A 14,996-nucleotide genomic window follows, 5' to 3' on the forward strand; every position below is an offset into this window, starting at 1 on the left:
ACATTAACCATTTCAAATGGTTTCATACAGGTTTTCAGTTTTATTTGCATAGAGTTGTGCAAAGTAGTGTTTATAAGTTTTTATATATTTCCTCTGATTTTATGGTTATTGTTCCATTACCTTTTATTTCATATGTTTATACCTTCAAACCTTCCTCCACTCCCTATCTTGGTTTAGGTTAGCTAGTGGTTTGTCATTTTCTTGACTTTTTCAGTACTTAGCTTTTGGGGGGCACAGTTTCATTTCACTATTTCCTCTTGATGCAAGGATTGATTAGCAGTGTGTTTTTACAGTTTTAGTTGGAAGAGATTTTTTTAATGTCATTATTTGCCAGTTATATAGAATTGTGATCACAGAAGGCCCCTTATATCATTTACATTTTTGGAATGTATTGAAATTTTCTTTGTGGACTATAATATGTCAATTTGGTGAATTTTCCATGTGATTTAGAAGAAAGTTTAATCTCTATTATCAGGATTCAGTGTTTACATTTATTAGATCTTGTTTACAATTTTGTTTAGGTCTTCTGTATCCACACACAATTTTTTGTCCAGTTAGGTCTATTCTGTTATGAAAGCGTGTTAAAATTTCCAATTATTAGAGTTTCTGCTTATTTATCTTTGCATTCCTTTTCAGTTTGCTTTATAATACTCGTTGCTGTTTTATTGGGCATATGGATATTAATGATAGTTTCCTCTTTGCAAATTGCAGTATTTAGCATTATAAAGTGTCTTTTTGTTTCCTTTAGGGGGAACAAGGCTGAATTCTTGCTTGTCTAATAATAAAGTCATGACCCTGTTTACTTTATTTTAAATTGAGATATAATTGGTATATAACATTAGTTTTAGGTGTAGAACATAATGATTTGATATATGTATGTACTGCAAAATGATTACCAGAATAAGTTAACATCCATCACCTCACACACCTAAAATTATTTTTCTTGTGATGAGAACTTTTAAGATCTATTCTCTTAGCAACTTTCAAATATACAAGACAGTATAGTTAACTATAGTCACCATGCTGTACATTACATCTCCAGGAATTATTTATCTTACTAGAAGTTCACCCATTTCACCCACTGCCACGCCTATCCTCTGGCAACCACCCGTCTGTACCTATGTGTTCTATTGGTTTTTTTTTTTTAGATTCCACATATAAGTGAGAACACACAGTATTTGTCTTTCTTTGTCTGACTTATTTTGCTTAGCATAATAACCTTGAGGTCCATGCACGTTGTTACAAATGGGAAGATTTCCTTCTTTATATTGCTGAATTTATATAAGTATCACATTTTCTTTATCTATTCACCTGTTGATAGACACTTAGGTTGTTCCCATGTCTTGGCTATTGGAAATAATGCTGCAAAATATGGAGGTGCTGATATGTTTTTGAGATAGTGATTTCATTTCCTTCAGATAAACACCCAGAAGTGAACTTGGTGGATTATATGGTAGCTCTATTTTTAATTTTCTAAGGAACCTCCATACTGTTTTCCACAGTGGCTGCACCGATTTATATTTCCATAAACAGTGTTCAAGTGTTCCCTTTTTTCCACATCCTCTCCAACACTTGCTGTTTCTTGTCTTTTTCATAATAGCCATTCTATCAGGTGTGAGGTGATATCTCATTGTGGCTTTGATCCCCCCCCACCCTTTTTTAAATTTAGGTTTTATTTAGAATGGTTATAGATATACCAAGTACACTTAAATTTTTAAAAACACCATCCTTTTATTTTTACCATTTTAATCTTATATTTTAGGTAAGTCTCTTCTATCCAGCATAGATTTGGATATTGACTTTTTATCCAATCTGAAAATTCTTTTCTTTTTATAGGTCAGTTAAGCCCTATTGCATGTATTGATACAATTGATATGCTTTGCTTCAGTTTTGTCATAATCATATAAAGTCTTTCCTATGAAGTCTGTTTTATTTCTTTCTCTCTCTCTTTCTATCTCATTAATTTGGGTATTTAGAAATATTTTCATTTTGTTCTAATATCTTTACTCAATACCATTCAGTACGCCCCCTTTTTTATATTGTCTTCCCACTATGAACAATATTGTAATTTGCAAGTCATCTCCTCTTTCTCTTCTCTCCTTTACCCCCAGCATCTAACTTAAAGTATTACCCTTTTAGTCCCAGTTTTTAAAAAGAAGTCAGCTTTTCTCTTCGTATATAGTCTCTGCTTCCTCCCCATTTTTCATATTGGTGTTATATCCATATTATCAAAACCTATATAAATTAAATACTATTCTTTCAACCTTATTCTCACTGTTTCTCTCCAATTCTACTGTAAAATGCTCACCACCAAAACTTAAGTTGAATTTCTCCAATTATTTTCTGAACCGTATTCTCTAGTAAATTCTTTAAAAGGGGTATGGGAACAATATTTCCTGGATGCTTGTACGTTCATAATGGTCTATGTCTCCAAAACATTATCATATATCTGATAAGAATATGTAAATAACTCATACAATCTGAGTTAAAATGGGCAATGGATGTGAATACACATTTCTCCAAAGTAGATATACAAATGATCAGTGAACACATGAAAAGATGCTCAACATCACTCATCATTAGAGAAATGCAAATCAAAACTACAATGAGTTATCACCTCGCACTGACTAGGATGGCCACTGTAAAAAAAAAAAAGAAAGAAAGAAAAAGAAAATAAGCATTAGTGAGGATGTGGAGAAATTGGAACGCTTATGCCCTACTGGTGGGAATAAGATAGTGCAGTCACTATGGAAACCAGTACAAAAGTTCTTAAAAAGTTAAAAATAGAATTACCATATAGTCAGTAATCACACTTCTGGGTATAAATCCAAAAGAATTGAAAGCAGTACCTCAAAGATATATTTGCATACCTATGTTCATTGCAGCATTATTCACAATATCCGGGAGGAAGCAACCCAGCTATCAAGGGACGAATGGGTAAAGGAAATGTGGTATGTGCATGGAATGGATTATTATTCAGCCTTTATTTTATTATTATTATTATCATTTTTTGCGGTATGCGGGCCTCTTACTGTTGTGGCCTCTCCCGCTGCGGAGCACAGGCTCCGGACGCGCAGGCTCCGCGGCCATGGCTCATGGGACCAGCCGCTCCGCAGCATGTGGGATCTTCTCGGACCGGGACACGAACCCGTGTCCCCTCCATCGGCAGGCGGACTCTCAACCACTGCGCCACCAGGGAAGCCCCTATTCAGCCTTTAAAAAGAAGGGAATACTATTACTTGCCACAGAGTGGATAAACTTTGAGAACATTATACTAAGTGAAATCTGCCAGTTGCGAAAAGACAAATATTGTATGATTCCACTTATATGAAGTATCTGAAATAGTTAAACTCATAGAAACATAAGTTAAAATGGTGATTGTCAGGGTTTCCCTGGTGCCGCTGTGGTTGAGAGGGGAGAGGCCACAACAGTGAGAGGCCCGCGTACCGCAAAAAAAAAAATAATAAAATAAAATAAAAAATGGTGATTGTCAGGGAGAAATGGGGAGGTTGCTCAGTGGATATAGAGTTTCAGTTTTGCAAAAAATTCTACATGTCTGTTACATAAGAATGTAGAGTTAACACTTCTGAACTGTACCCCTAAAAACAGTTAAGATGGTACATTCTGTGTTATGTGTTTTTTTTTTAACCACAATTAAAAACAAAAAAAAAAGAAAAGGAAGGCAGCCCTACCGTGCGCTCTTCAGGTTTAGCTAAAAAGCCAGGCTTGCCAGCTCTTTCATCCAATCACAGGGTCCCCAGACCCTCCTCCTTCCTTTTCCCACGATAGGAATGGCCTACTCACTCCGCTAGGGGCCGCCCTCGCCGCAGGCCACCCTCGCCCCGCCCTCGCCCCGCCCCTCCGACTTTCCTCTAATTGTAGTCCTGGCCCCGCCCCCTTCCCCAGCCTTTTTCCGGCATCCGGACCTGGAGGGGCTGCTCTGAAGACGGGCGAGCAGCATGGAGGCCCACGGCGAATCCCAGCCCGACGCGAGCTGTTCCTCGTTTTCCCGGGACGGCTCCGGGGTCTCGGTGTCCAGGGAGCTGCTGACGGCGGGCAGCGGCGGCCGCGGAGGTGACGGGCGGGTGGCGGCGGCGTGGGGCGCGCACGTGCGGCAGGGGTGCGCTGCCGGAGCAGCCGGGGACCGGTCGTCGGCTCCCTGCCCAGGCCCGGCCCCACCGAGGGACCCCCGGGGTGGCCGCAGGACTCGGTGTGGGACCGGGCGGCTGGGGGCGCGCACCCGGCCTCGGGCCTGGGCGTGGTTCCTGTATCCTGCACCGCGGTGAGTGCCCACTGGTGTGCGCCACAGCAAGACACCTCCCCTAAGGGGACGGCCTTATGGTCGGCTCTGGGTCCCAGCAGTTGACTGGTAAGGGGAGCGAATGAGTATTAACCACCCTTCCTCGGCAGATGCCCACAGAGCCACCCTTAGTGCCTCTCTCTAGAGGAAGACGGGTACAGGAAATCCGCACAGGATTTCAGACACCATAATAGAGAATTAAAAAGCAAGGATTCGAATCCCAGCCCCACGAGTTATTCGCTATGGAACTTTAGGAGAGTTGTTTACATTCCCAACGCCTCAGTTTTTACATTGGGAAAATAGAAGTAGTAGTATCTATAGAATTTGTTTTTCTTTTTTTTTTTCTAAGAAGAATACACCTAAAAGTCTTGGGCATATTCTCCTTAAATACTATTTTGAAGAAAACATTCTATGAGAATCCAGAGCATCCAGAGAAGTTGTCATAATAATAGCCGAAGCTTTCTTAGTGCCTGCTTTGACCCAGGAATTAATTCACTAATTTAAGCCTCACAACCACCCTGTGTAGAAGGCTTTGTTATCGCCATTTATAGATGAGGAAACTGAGACCTGGTGTATCATACAGATGATAACTTGCTGGAGATCGTGTGGCGGGGAAGTGGCAAAGTTGAGATTTGAATCCAGTCAGCGTGGCTCTAGAGCCCATGCTCTTTGCACTAGTCCAATTGCTAGGTCTAAGGTAGTAAGCAAGGAATGTTGAGCTGCTGCTCTGAGGGTGAACGGGATTTTTACACCAGAGTGAAGAGATTTTCGAGGTGTTGGAAACACGGTGCGCAAAGCCTTGGGTTTTGAAAGACAAGTCCTGTTCTCTGAGCTCTGATGAGCTGGAGAAGTTGGGTTGATTTGAGGAGTTGTGAATGTAAGGCTGAATAGATGGAGTTGGGAGTGGGGAGGTTTAAAGAGCCGTTTTGTCTAGGTTGGACATCTTTACTGAGGGGGAACTAATCTGGCAGGCATGATTTATATATGAAGAAATTCATGCTCAGAAAGCATGAATTTGTCCGATATAATGCAGCTGGTAAACAATTTCTGGCTTCACTTAACCCTTATGGTACTTTGTATCGCTTCTTGTGTTCTGTCATTGCCGACCCACATTTGTTATTGATGGGTTTCTGACCCAGAAAGGTGCAGTTCAGTGTTCTTTTATCACCTGGCATGGGTAACGCAGAGATGTAGGAGACAGATTTAAGAAAGGGGAGATCTGTGTGCAGAACTAAAATGTTGTAATGGAACTTGGAGTGCTTCTTTTTTTAAAAAATGTGTTGGGAAGTGAGAAACAAATGGTCAAAACCTGAGGGCTTGAGGGTGGTCTTGGAAAGTTTGCTGATGGGCTCCTGTTTCTTTACGCTATAGTAAACGAAGTGTGTGTGTTTGCAGGTATATGGGACAGGTTGCTCATCAACTCCAAGCCTAATTCCAGAAAGAATTCCACTCTTCAAACAGTTCGAATAGAGAGGAGTCCCCGTAAGTACTCTTCCCTCTCTCTCTCTTCCTTTCTCTCTCTCTCAAGAACCCTCTGTGATGTGAAATTCTGCCTAATTAAACGCTTATTTGATGGGACAGTACCTGCCTTTGTTGTCAGATATCAAACCACAGAGGGTGAAGCCGAGCAAGTCTTAACTTGGGAATTATGTTGTGAATTCAGTGCACAGGGATAATACATTATTCCCCTGCTTTAAGAGGGTAACCTTGCCCAGAAAAAATCCTTGTGGGATGGAGTTTTGGAAATCAAAACCAATTATTGTTACTCTCCGTGGGAAATTTTTCTAGAGGTTACTGAGTCCCGAATTCAGTATTCATGTGTGGGAAAACACTATCAGATCCCATTAAATTGGACATAATTACTTAAATAGTAAATGTTACTCATAACAGGGCTAGTTCTCTTCATTAATTACTGTGTCATATTGCTGTACTGCATGCTCATAGACCACTCAGACTTTGTTCAGGTAGCATTCATGTAATACTCAGGTGCTGTGTAATTCACTCTGAATGTTTAAAAAAAAAAAAAGAAGAAAGACAAGGAGTAGTAAAAACAATGTAAATGATGCATGAAGTTATCATGTCTATAAACTAAGAAATGATGAGTATTCCGAGAGGGGAACTTAACTATAGTATGCACTAAATCTACGAGAGCCAAAATGACTGCATGGCGGCTCCCCGTTCAAATCCAAGCTTTTGTGTGGACATAGGTTTTTATTTTGGGGGGGGTACATATCTGTGAGTGGAATTTGTGGGTCATATGAAAAGTATTCTTTAATAAAGAAAAAATTGCCAAACTCTTTTCCAAGTTGGGTATGCCATCTGGAATCCTTCCAGCCGTCCTGTTTCACAATTAAAGGCCATTTCTTGACCTTCACCTCGACTTTCTTCTCTTCTTCCGTACTCTGGACATTTCAGTCAGCTGTTCTGTGGTTGTATCAGTGACTTAAGGAGTTCTGAGAGCCCATGATCTGCATAGTTATGTGCCGGGCCTCTTTTTAGAGCTAAAGAAATTAGAAATTCCTTGTTTATTGACTCCCCTGTGCTTACCATAGTGCCTTTCAGTTATCATCCCTGTTTTACAGGTGAGTAAACAGGTTTTGATTGATTAAACTAAACGTATTAGTTAGACTTCTGTGGTTGTAAATGACTGAAACCCAGTTCACATTGCCTTCAGCCAAACGATGTTGGCTCATTTTGTTGGGGAAAAATACCCCAGTGATTTCAGGTACATCTGCATCCAGGTGCTTGGCATCATCCGGGATCTTCTGCTCTGTATCTCTTAGTTCTGCTTTCCTAGGTGTTGACTTCATCTAGAACAAGCTCGTCCAGGACGGGTGGCAGGTGGGCCAGTTTATCAGCAGCTCCAGGCTTACATTCAGCAGCTCACTTAGTCATTTACTTGGAAAGAACGGATATTTCTCTCAAGAGTTCCAGCCAGAGTCCCAGGGTGATCTCTGATTGGCCTGACAGATCACAGTGTCGTTAAACCAAATCATAGTGGCCAAGGTTGTGGAACACGTCGGCATGAATGGGGTAGGGACAAGAGTGACTAAGAGTGACAGAGCTTAAAAGGAAAGTCATCGTTACATTATCAGAAGAAAGGGGAGCAGATGTTGGGCAGGTGAAAACAGCCATTGCTTCATTAACATGCCCAAGATAACTCAGATAGTAAGAGGTGGTACTGGGGTTCTATTATCATCGTCGGCGTGACCCCAAAGCCTCGGAGCCTCGTGCATTTAACTATTAAGTCCTGCTGCCGACTTATTCAGTTACTGTTTGTGGAATGCCAGCCTTCTAGGAATTTCCAGTCCTGGGCATATATGAGAAACACAAAACATTGAGAAATAATTGCAGAATTGTGTAGTCCTACCGTTTTAAGAATTCAGGAGAGGATGGGAGTTTGTAAAATGGAAGGAACTTGAAAGATTTTATTATAATTATTGTTATTCCTGTCAAATTTAGAAGTGTTTTTACAGGAAATTCTGGATTTAAAAATTTGAAGTTTGGCCAAATACTAACATAAATATTGATAAACTATATTTTCCCTCCTTAGTATTGGACCAAGTACAGAGCTTTCTCCCACAGATGGCTCAGGCAAACGAAAAGCTAAGGAAAGAAATGGCAGCTGCACCACCTGGTCATTTCAATATCGAAAATATTGACGAGACTGTCGGAAAAGTTATACAAATGGTAACTACGCTTTGTTTTCATTTCATAATGTAAAATTACCAGTATGCCTCGTCACCTGAAAAAGAGAACTTTAAAATATTAATTCTGCGTGTTTTTTTCCTTCTTTCAAAGTCAGCTCATGTTTCCAGTACTGCATAGATACTCGGTCATTTGATGATTAAGGATCTCATAGGTCAGTAAGCTTCCCTGGGTGAAGTTTAGGAATTTAGTAATTCAGCATCATAGGAAGGCCTTTTTCAAGTCAAATAGTACATTTGTTATCTTGAAGCATTTACTTACTAAGTGTTCTAACTGGATTTTTTTCTTATTTTCCCATCTAAGGCCCAAAAGAGGTAATCATAGTCTGATTCATTGAGAATGCAAAAGTAAATGATGTGTATAACAGAATAACTGATCACATAAGCCACACGTGAAAACTGTCTCTCAATTTAGGCTCATATCTTATTTCTACACTGGAATTCCCTGTATGACACTCGTGTCTGGACAGCGCTGACACTATTGTTGAGAATCATATCTGATTCATCAGCAGATCTGGCAGCTCTACCTCCAGAACACATCCCAAATCCAGCCATTTCCACACGGCATCCACCACCCTTTTTCTAGGTGATTACGGTCTCCCCTCTGGATTATCCCGGTCATTTCCCAACCAGTCTTCCTGCTTCCACCCTTTCTTCCCAGAGTCTGTTCTTCACCCAGTGTGTGTGGCCTGCAGTTTGGGAACCAGGGGGCTTGCCGTCACGTTTCTAATTAATTCAGAGTCCTCCGTGGGCCTGTGTGATCCTGCCTCCAGCTCTCTGTTGACCTTGTCTCCCACCAAGGACCCTCAGTGACTGCACTGCAGTCTCCATCTCCTTGCTCCGGGCCTTTTCCCTCCTTGCAGAATGCCCCTCCCCAGATTCCTGCGTCTTGACTCCTTCCATCTCTCATCACTTGTCACCTTGAGAGGCCTTCTCGGTGGCTCTATTATTAGCTTTTATTTTTTTAAATTTTCACTGCCCTACACTATGCTTTCTGTGTAATTGTTTATTGTCTTTCTTTCCCAACTAGAACAGAAGTCAGCAAACATTTTCTGTTGGGAGCCAGAGAGTGAATACATTAGGCTTTGTGGGCCCTACTGTGTCTGTTGTGACTACTCATTTCTGCCATTTCGGTGTCTAAGCAGCTGCAGGTGATATGTAATGAATAGGCAAGTTTTATAAGCTTTATTTATGGACACCGAAATTTGAATTTTATATAATTTTCATGTTTCATGAAATATTACTCTTTTGATTAGCTTTTTCTACCACTGAAAAGTGTAAAAACCATTCTTAGCTCAGAGCTGCACGAAAACAGGCAGTGGGCTGGGTCTGCCCTGCAGGCCGTGATTTGCCAACTCCTCCTCAAAAACATAAGTTCCACAAAGGCCAGGATTTTGTTGTTGTTGAGCCACTAGTGTGGTACCTGGTTCATGTTGATACTTGTTAATATTTGTTGAGTGAATTGTGTTGAATATAATCAGGATATATAGAATTCGGTTGTGGGGGACTTTTTAGACTTGCAGTAAATATAAATCATTATGGTGGACTCTGGCAACTGGAAGAATAATAGTGCCATATTGTATTAAGAACTTTTCTTGTCCAGGGGAATTCCCTGGCGGTCCAGGGGTTGGGGCCCCATGCTTTCAATGCTGAGGGCCTGGGTTTGAGCCCTGGTCAAGGAACTAAGATCTTGCAAGCCACGTGGCACAGCCAAAAAAAAGAATGTTTTCTGTCCTGCGTGCCTCTTGGGCCAAAGGTTGGTCCCTTCCCAAAGTTGTTACTGTAACTTTTTAGGGAACTGCCCTGAAATAAATTTCCCACATGGTGGTGTTTTGCAGGATGTGGCCTTGTTTGAGATGAATCAGTCTGATTCAAAAGAAGAGGACAGTTCAGAAGAGAATTCACAAGACTGTTCAGAGGACAGTTCAGAATTTGAGGATGAAGATGATAGCACCTCTTCTGAAGGTGAAGTTACCATCGATACCATTAAGCTTCCTCATTCAGAAGATGGAAAAGGCAAAATAGAGGTTCTGGACCATCCTGCCAGTGAAAAAAAAGAAGCAGGGAAATAAACAATCTGAGAAACAGGTGATAGATGCCTGCTAATTCTGTGAAAAAGAATGTGGCTTGCCGGTTATTTTGCATTTCAGATACCTGTGGTGCTTTTTTGCAGTATTGAATGTATTTTGCTTCTTGGAGAAACAGAAGCTGGCTTTTAAAGAGTTGGAAGAGATAGCATTTGGGCATCTTCTAAGAGCAGACTGTTTTTGATCTCATGCTAAAGAGATTTAGTTTAGAAAGCTTAACTTTATGTATGGTGATGAGTGAATTTGTTGGCATCTTCTTTCATCAGCATAGACTTCAGAAATCTCAAACTTATTTTAAAGTAAAAATACAAGTTACCCATTTGTTTTTGTTTTAAATTGGCCTCTTGGGGCTTCCCTGGTGGCACAGTGGTTGAGAGTCCGCCTGCTGAGGCAGAGGACACAGGTTCATGCCCTGGTCTGGGAAGATCCCACATGCGCGGAGCAGCTGGGCCCGTGAGCCTTGGCCGCTGAGCCTGCGCGTCCAGAGCCTGTGCTCCGCAACGGGAGAGGCCACAACAGTGAGAGGCCCGTGTACTGCAAAAAAAAAAAAAAAAAAAAAAAATTGGCCTCTTGGATAAAACAACCTAGGTTGGGGTTTTTTTTAGGTTATTATAAAGTCACATTTATTTGTTACCATCAAAATGGGTCCAGTGAGGGGGAACTTTTTAACATCTTTATTGGAGTATAGTTTCTTCACAATGTTGTATTAGTTTCTGCTCTATAACAAAGTGAATCAGCTATATGTATACATATATACCCATATCCCCTCCCTCTCGCGTCTCCCTTCCACGCTCCCTATCCCACCCCGAGGGAGAAATTTTTTACAAAGAAAAGAATTACTTATATTTAGATGCCCTCAGACATATCTACTTTAATTTAAAAAAAATCCTTTCCAGTTTGTGCTGGAAAACTGGTGCTCTGTGGTTTAATCACTGTCAGTGACTCTGTAGCCTCTCAATGCATGTAGAATTTGCCGGTTGGAAAAATTTGTGGTTTTTTTGGTTTTGTTTTTTCTTTTTCTCATAAAGGAATTTTTTTGTTTGTTTCAGCTATTAAAATTATTCCTCCCAGTTGCCCACAGTTTTGAAACCTATTAATTGTAGAGAATAGGGACACCCCAGGAAAATAGGGCACAGTACATAAAAAGGTAGTAACAGGTTTTCTCTTTCAAAAGACAAAATGATCCTGCATTGGAGTTGCCTTTCTGCCACATTCTTGGTCTTATTTAACTTGTTTGGGATCTCATCTGCCATGGGACTGGCTTTGCTCAGGATATAGACCTGAGAATTTAAAGGACTGTCTCCAAGCGCATTGAGCTGATGGGACTTTGTTGCCTAATATTATAGGGGTTTGTTTTAACTGTTTTCTCCTACTCCTCTCATTAGCCTACGACATCTTGTAAATACTCTGAAGATAATTCTCCAAGTTCCTTCTGGTATTTTTCATTGGGAATTGGAAATTGGCTGTGCACTCAAAGTATGCAGAAGTGAACAGATCTGGAAAGGAGACTTCTCAGCTGCAAAGGGTATTATGCTGTACTTTGTAGCACCAAACACAGGTGTGATGAATTATTGGTGTGAATATTTAAGGATTGTCTTCTACTAGATAATACTTATGCCACATTGTGGGAAGAGTTGCATTTGTCTGGTTCACTCCTTAGCTTGGTGCATGGTACACAGTAGGCACCGAATGATGTAGATAAATGAATTTACAGGTATATTGAGGATGTACAGGGCATTTGAAGCCATGGTATCCATGTGGATATGAAAGTGTACCTTCACCGGAAATACAAAGCCTAGTAGAAATAGTCTGATGGTCAGTGAAAGAGACTAGTCAGTCTAGAAATATATACTAGTGTGTAGAATTATATTTCTCTCCTGCCATGACCTTCTCCTATAATACAACTAGGTATTCTATACAGTTAAAGAAGTCAACTAAATTCAGTTCCTCTGGACATTCTTATGACATAGGAGGAAAAGGAAAAACAAAAATTTAATATGTGATAGGGATGTCGTTTTAAGTAAGTGTAAAATGGTTGAATTATTTAATATACAGAGTCAGGGATGGCTGTTTTTAAACAGAGTTGGATACTAAGATAAATTATGTATGTCTTAAAGGTTTAAATATAAAGAAATTATAAGTTTCATACTAAAATATAGGTGAATATTTAATAACATAGTTGGGCAAAGTTTTTTTTTTTTTTTTTTTAAAGCAGAACATCAAAGCTTGAAATTACAAAGGAAAAGCGCATAGAGTCAAGTTTGAGAATCACTGGTCTAGGTCTTGGGTCCTCTTGGCTTCACTTTACCCACCGGATCCCGGGAATACTTCCACCACACTCTCATGGCAACATATTACTTCCCTTGACCTACCAAGACCTCTCATTCTGTCACACTCCAACCATCCCATCTGTTTCCGTCATTTGTCCCAAAGCTGCTTTAGAGTAGTCTATACCATCTGCTTAAACTCCTAACTTTTCAGCCCTCTGCAATTTGGCTTTTGAAACTGTTTCCCTAAAGTCTTCCATTACTGAGTATTCATTCGGCTGCCATCTGAACTAGACTGTGAATGGAACTCAATTTCTTCCTCTTCAGATCATCCTCTAAAAAAAAAAAAAAAAAAAAAAGAGATCATCCCCTGTTTTCATCCTCCCAGTGAATGATACCACTAAACTAAAGCATGGAGTTTCGGGGGCTCTGAAATATGAACTAGAATGGAATTTCCACAAGGCTGGTGACTTTGTCTGGAACATGGCTATACTGTGCGGCATGCGGGATCTTAGTTCCCCAACCAGGGATTGAACCCAGGCCCCCTGCATTGGGAGTGCAGAGTCTTAACCACTGGAGCGCCAGGGAAGTAAGTCCCCTCTAGCCCTTTTTTGGTTGTTGTTGAATTTTATTTTATTTGTTTATTTTTTGTACGGCAGGTTCTTATTAGTTATCCATTTTATACATATTAGTGTATATATGTCAATCCCAATCTCCCAGTTCATCCCACCCCGCCACCCCCTTTTAAATTAGTGTATCATTTAAGAATGTTTATATCGTGTAAATCATATCTCTGATAAGGGGTTAACATCCAGAATATATAAAGAACTCCCACAACTCATCAAAAAACCCAGTTTAAAAATGGGCAAAGGACTTGAATAGACATTTCTCCAGAGAAGAAATACAAATGTCCAATAAGCACATGAAAAGATGTGCTTTTATATCATTGACATTAGAGAAATGCAAATAAAAACCACAATGAGATACTACCACATCCATTGGGATGGCTATTATAAAAATAAACAAAACAGAAAATAGCAACTGTTGACTAGGATGTGGAGAAATTGGAATCCTTGTGAATTGCTGGTGGGAATGTAAAATGGTGCAGGCCCTCAAACCAAAAAATGTAGGGACTTCCCTAGTGGCACAGTGGTTAAGAATCCGTCTGCCAATGCAGGGGACACAGGTTCAATCCCTGGTCCAGGAAGTTACCACATGTTGCAGAGCAGCTAAGCCTGTGAGCCACAACTACTGAGCCCACGCGCTGCAGCTACTAAAACCTGTATGCTTAGAGTCCGTGCTCCACAACAAGAGAAGCCACTGCAATGAGAAGCCTGTGCACTGCTACAAAGAGTAGCCCTCCACTCAGCTTAACTAGAGAAAGCCCGTGCACAGCAATGAAGACCCAATGCAGCCAAAAAAAATAAATAAAATTGAAAAAAAAATGGAGAATTATTTAAAAAAAAAAAAGAAAGCATAAAATTCATAAATATTTAAAACTAGTGGGTGGCAAAGAAATTTAAAAGTCAAGGGACAAATTGGGAAAAATAATTTCATTGTAAGGCAAGAGTGAGTGTTATATAATGGGCTCTTTCAAATTAGTAAAAAAAAAAAAAGACTAGTATCTCAATAGTGAAAAGGCCTTAGGACTTGAACAGGTAATTCACAGGAAAAAAATGTTCGGTCCCATTTCTCAAATTTATGCAAATGAAACCAATGTTGTATTTTTTACCTCTCAAAGTGGCAGATCAAACAACAGCTAGTACTTAACTGAGCCCTTTTTATGTGTCAGCCACTATTCTGAATGTTTTATGTTTAAGAGTTACTGCCACTCACACACAAAAATTTCTCGAGTTATACATTTAACATCGGTGCACTTTATGTATGTTATACCTTAATTAAAAAGCTGTTTTGTTTGTAAGCAGTGTGCTCTACAGTCTCTTGGAAATTAAATCACCATTGTGCTTTGGTTGGTCTGACCCTGTGGGTTCTCTGCCTGATGCTTTGGTGTGAGGTGATGGCCGCCATTTGGAGAACAATTCTGTTCCTGCTAAGGCTGATGAAATGTTCTCTTCAACCTTGTGTATTATCTTTCTATGGCTCTTTGACAGTCATAAATCAGAAAATTAGGTGTAATGGTCTTTGAAGCAAAAATATTCTTAATGAATCTCCTCTATCTATTCTCCTAATACTTTAACTGTGCATCAAATATGGTACTTATAAAACAAACTGCCTTGCAGAGTAGCTCGTATTCCTGTGCCTGAGTCCACTACTGTGGTAGGAAAGACAAGTAAAGAGGTTGAGTCTTCCATTTGTATTTTCCTCAGTGCCTGGCATGGTGCCTTTCACTCGGAATGTACGATAAATGTTCGTGAAACTTTTTTTTCCTCTTGATGCCAATAAAGTAATACATCTTAAACATCAGTGGTTCACAGTCCTGAGGAAAGAAAGACAGGTTTACTATCTTTTGATTGGTAGACTTTTCCCAGAAGTTTAATGGTGGAATCTTTGTGGTTGATTCCTCACCATATGTTCATGGAAGATCCTTGCCAGTGATTGGCTTGGGGATGGGCATGTGACAACCTTCCCAAAGAGGCACAAGCCAAGTCTTGTTAGTAGGCTTTTGGAAAGAAGA

At 40.3% G+C, this 14,996-nt stretch overlaps 1 protein-coding gene across 2 annotated transcripts; it reads left to right on the plus strand.

Annotated features, from left to right (window-relative positions):
- Positions 1-3,896: 3,896 nt before the first annotated feature.
- Positions 3,897-14,785, plus strand: NOPCHAP1 (NOP protein chaperone 1). 2 transcript variants are annotated; one of them, XM_033427575.2, is made up of 5 exons: positions 3,897-4,074; positions 5,696-5,782; positions 7,854-7,990; positions 9,846-10,095; positions 11,480-14,785. In XM_033427575.2, the coding sequence occupies exons 1-4, from the start codon at positions 3,960-3,962 to the stop codon at positions 10,077-10,079; spliced, it is 573 nt and encodes a 190-aa protein (XP_033283466.1). In that variant the 5' UTR covers positions 3,897-3,959; the 3' UTR covers positions 10,080-10,095; positions 11,480-14,785. The 2 variants fall into 2 exon arrangements, with proteins under 2 accessions (XP_033283466.1, XP_012388371.1); XM_012532917.3 differs by having other exon boundaries at positions 9,846-14,330.
- The last annotated feature ends 211 nt before the right edge of the window (positions 14,786-14,996 follow it).

Source organism: Orcinus orca, chromosome 11 (genome assembly GCF_937001465.1).
Source record: "Orcinus orca chromosome 11, mOrcOrc1.1, whole genome shotgun sequence".
Classification (NCBI taxonomy): Eukaryota; Metazoa; Chordata; class Mammalia; order Artiodactyla; family Delphinidae; genus Orcinus; species Orcinus orca.

Coding starts and splice junctions, on each gene's coding strand:
- NOPCHAP1 (XM_033427575.2), top strand. CDS start 3,960: ATGGAGGCCCACGGCGAATCCCAGCCCGACGCGAGCTGTTCCTCGTTT. Junction 4,075..5,695: donor GGGCAGCGGCGGCCGCGGAG/GTGACGGGCGGG, acceptor GTGTGTTTGCAG/GTATATGGGACAGGTTGCTC. Junction 7,991..9,845: donor TCGGAAAAGTTATACAAATG/GTAACTACGCTT, acceptor GGTGTTTTGCAG/GATGTGGCCTTGTTTGAGAT.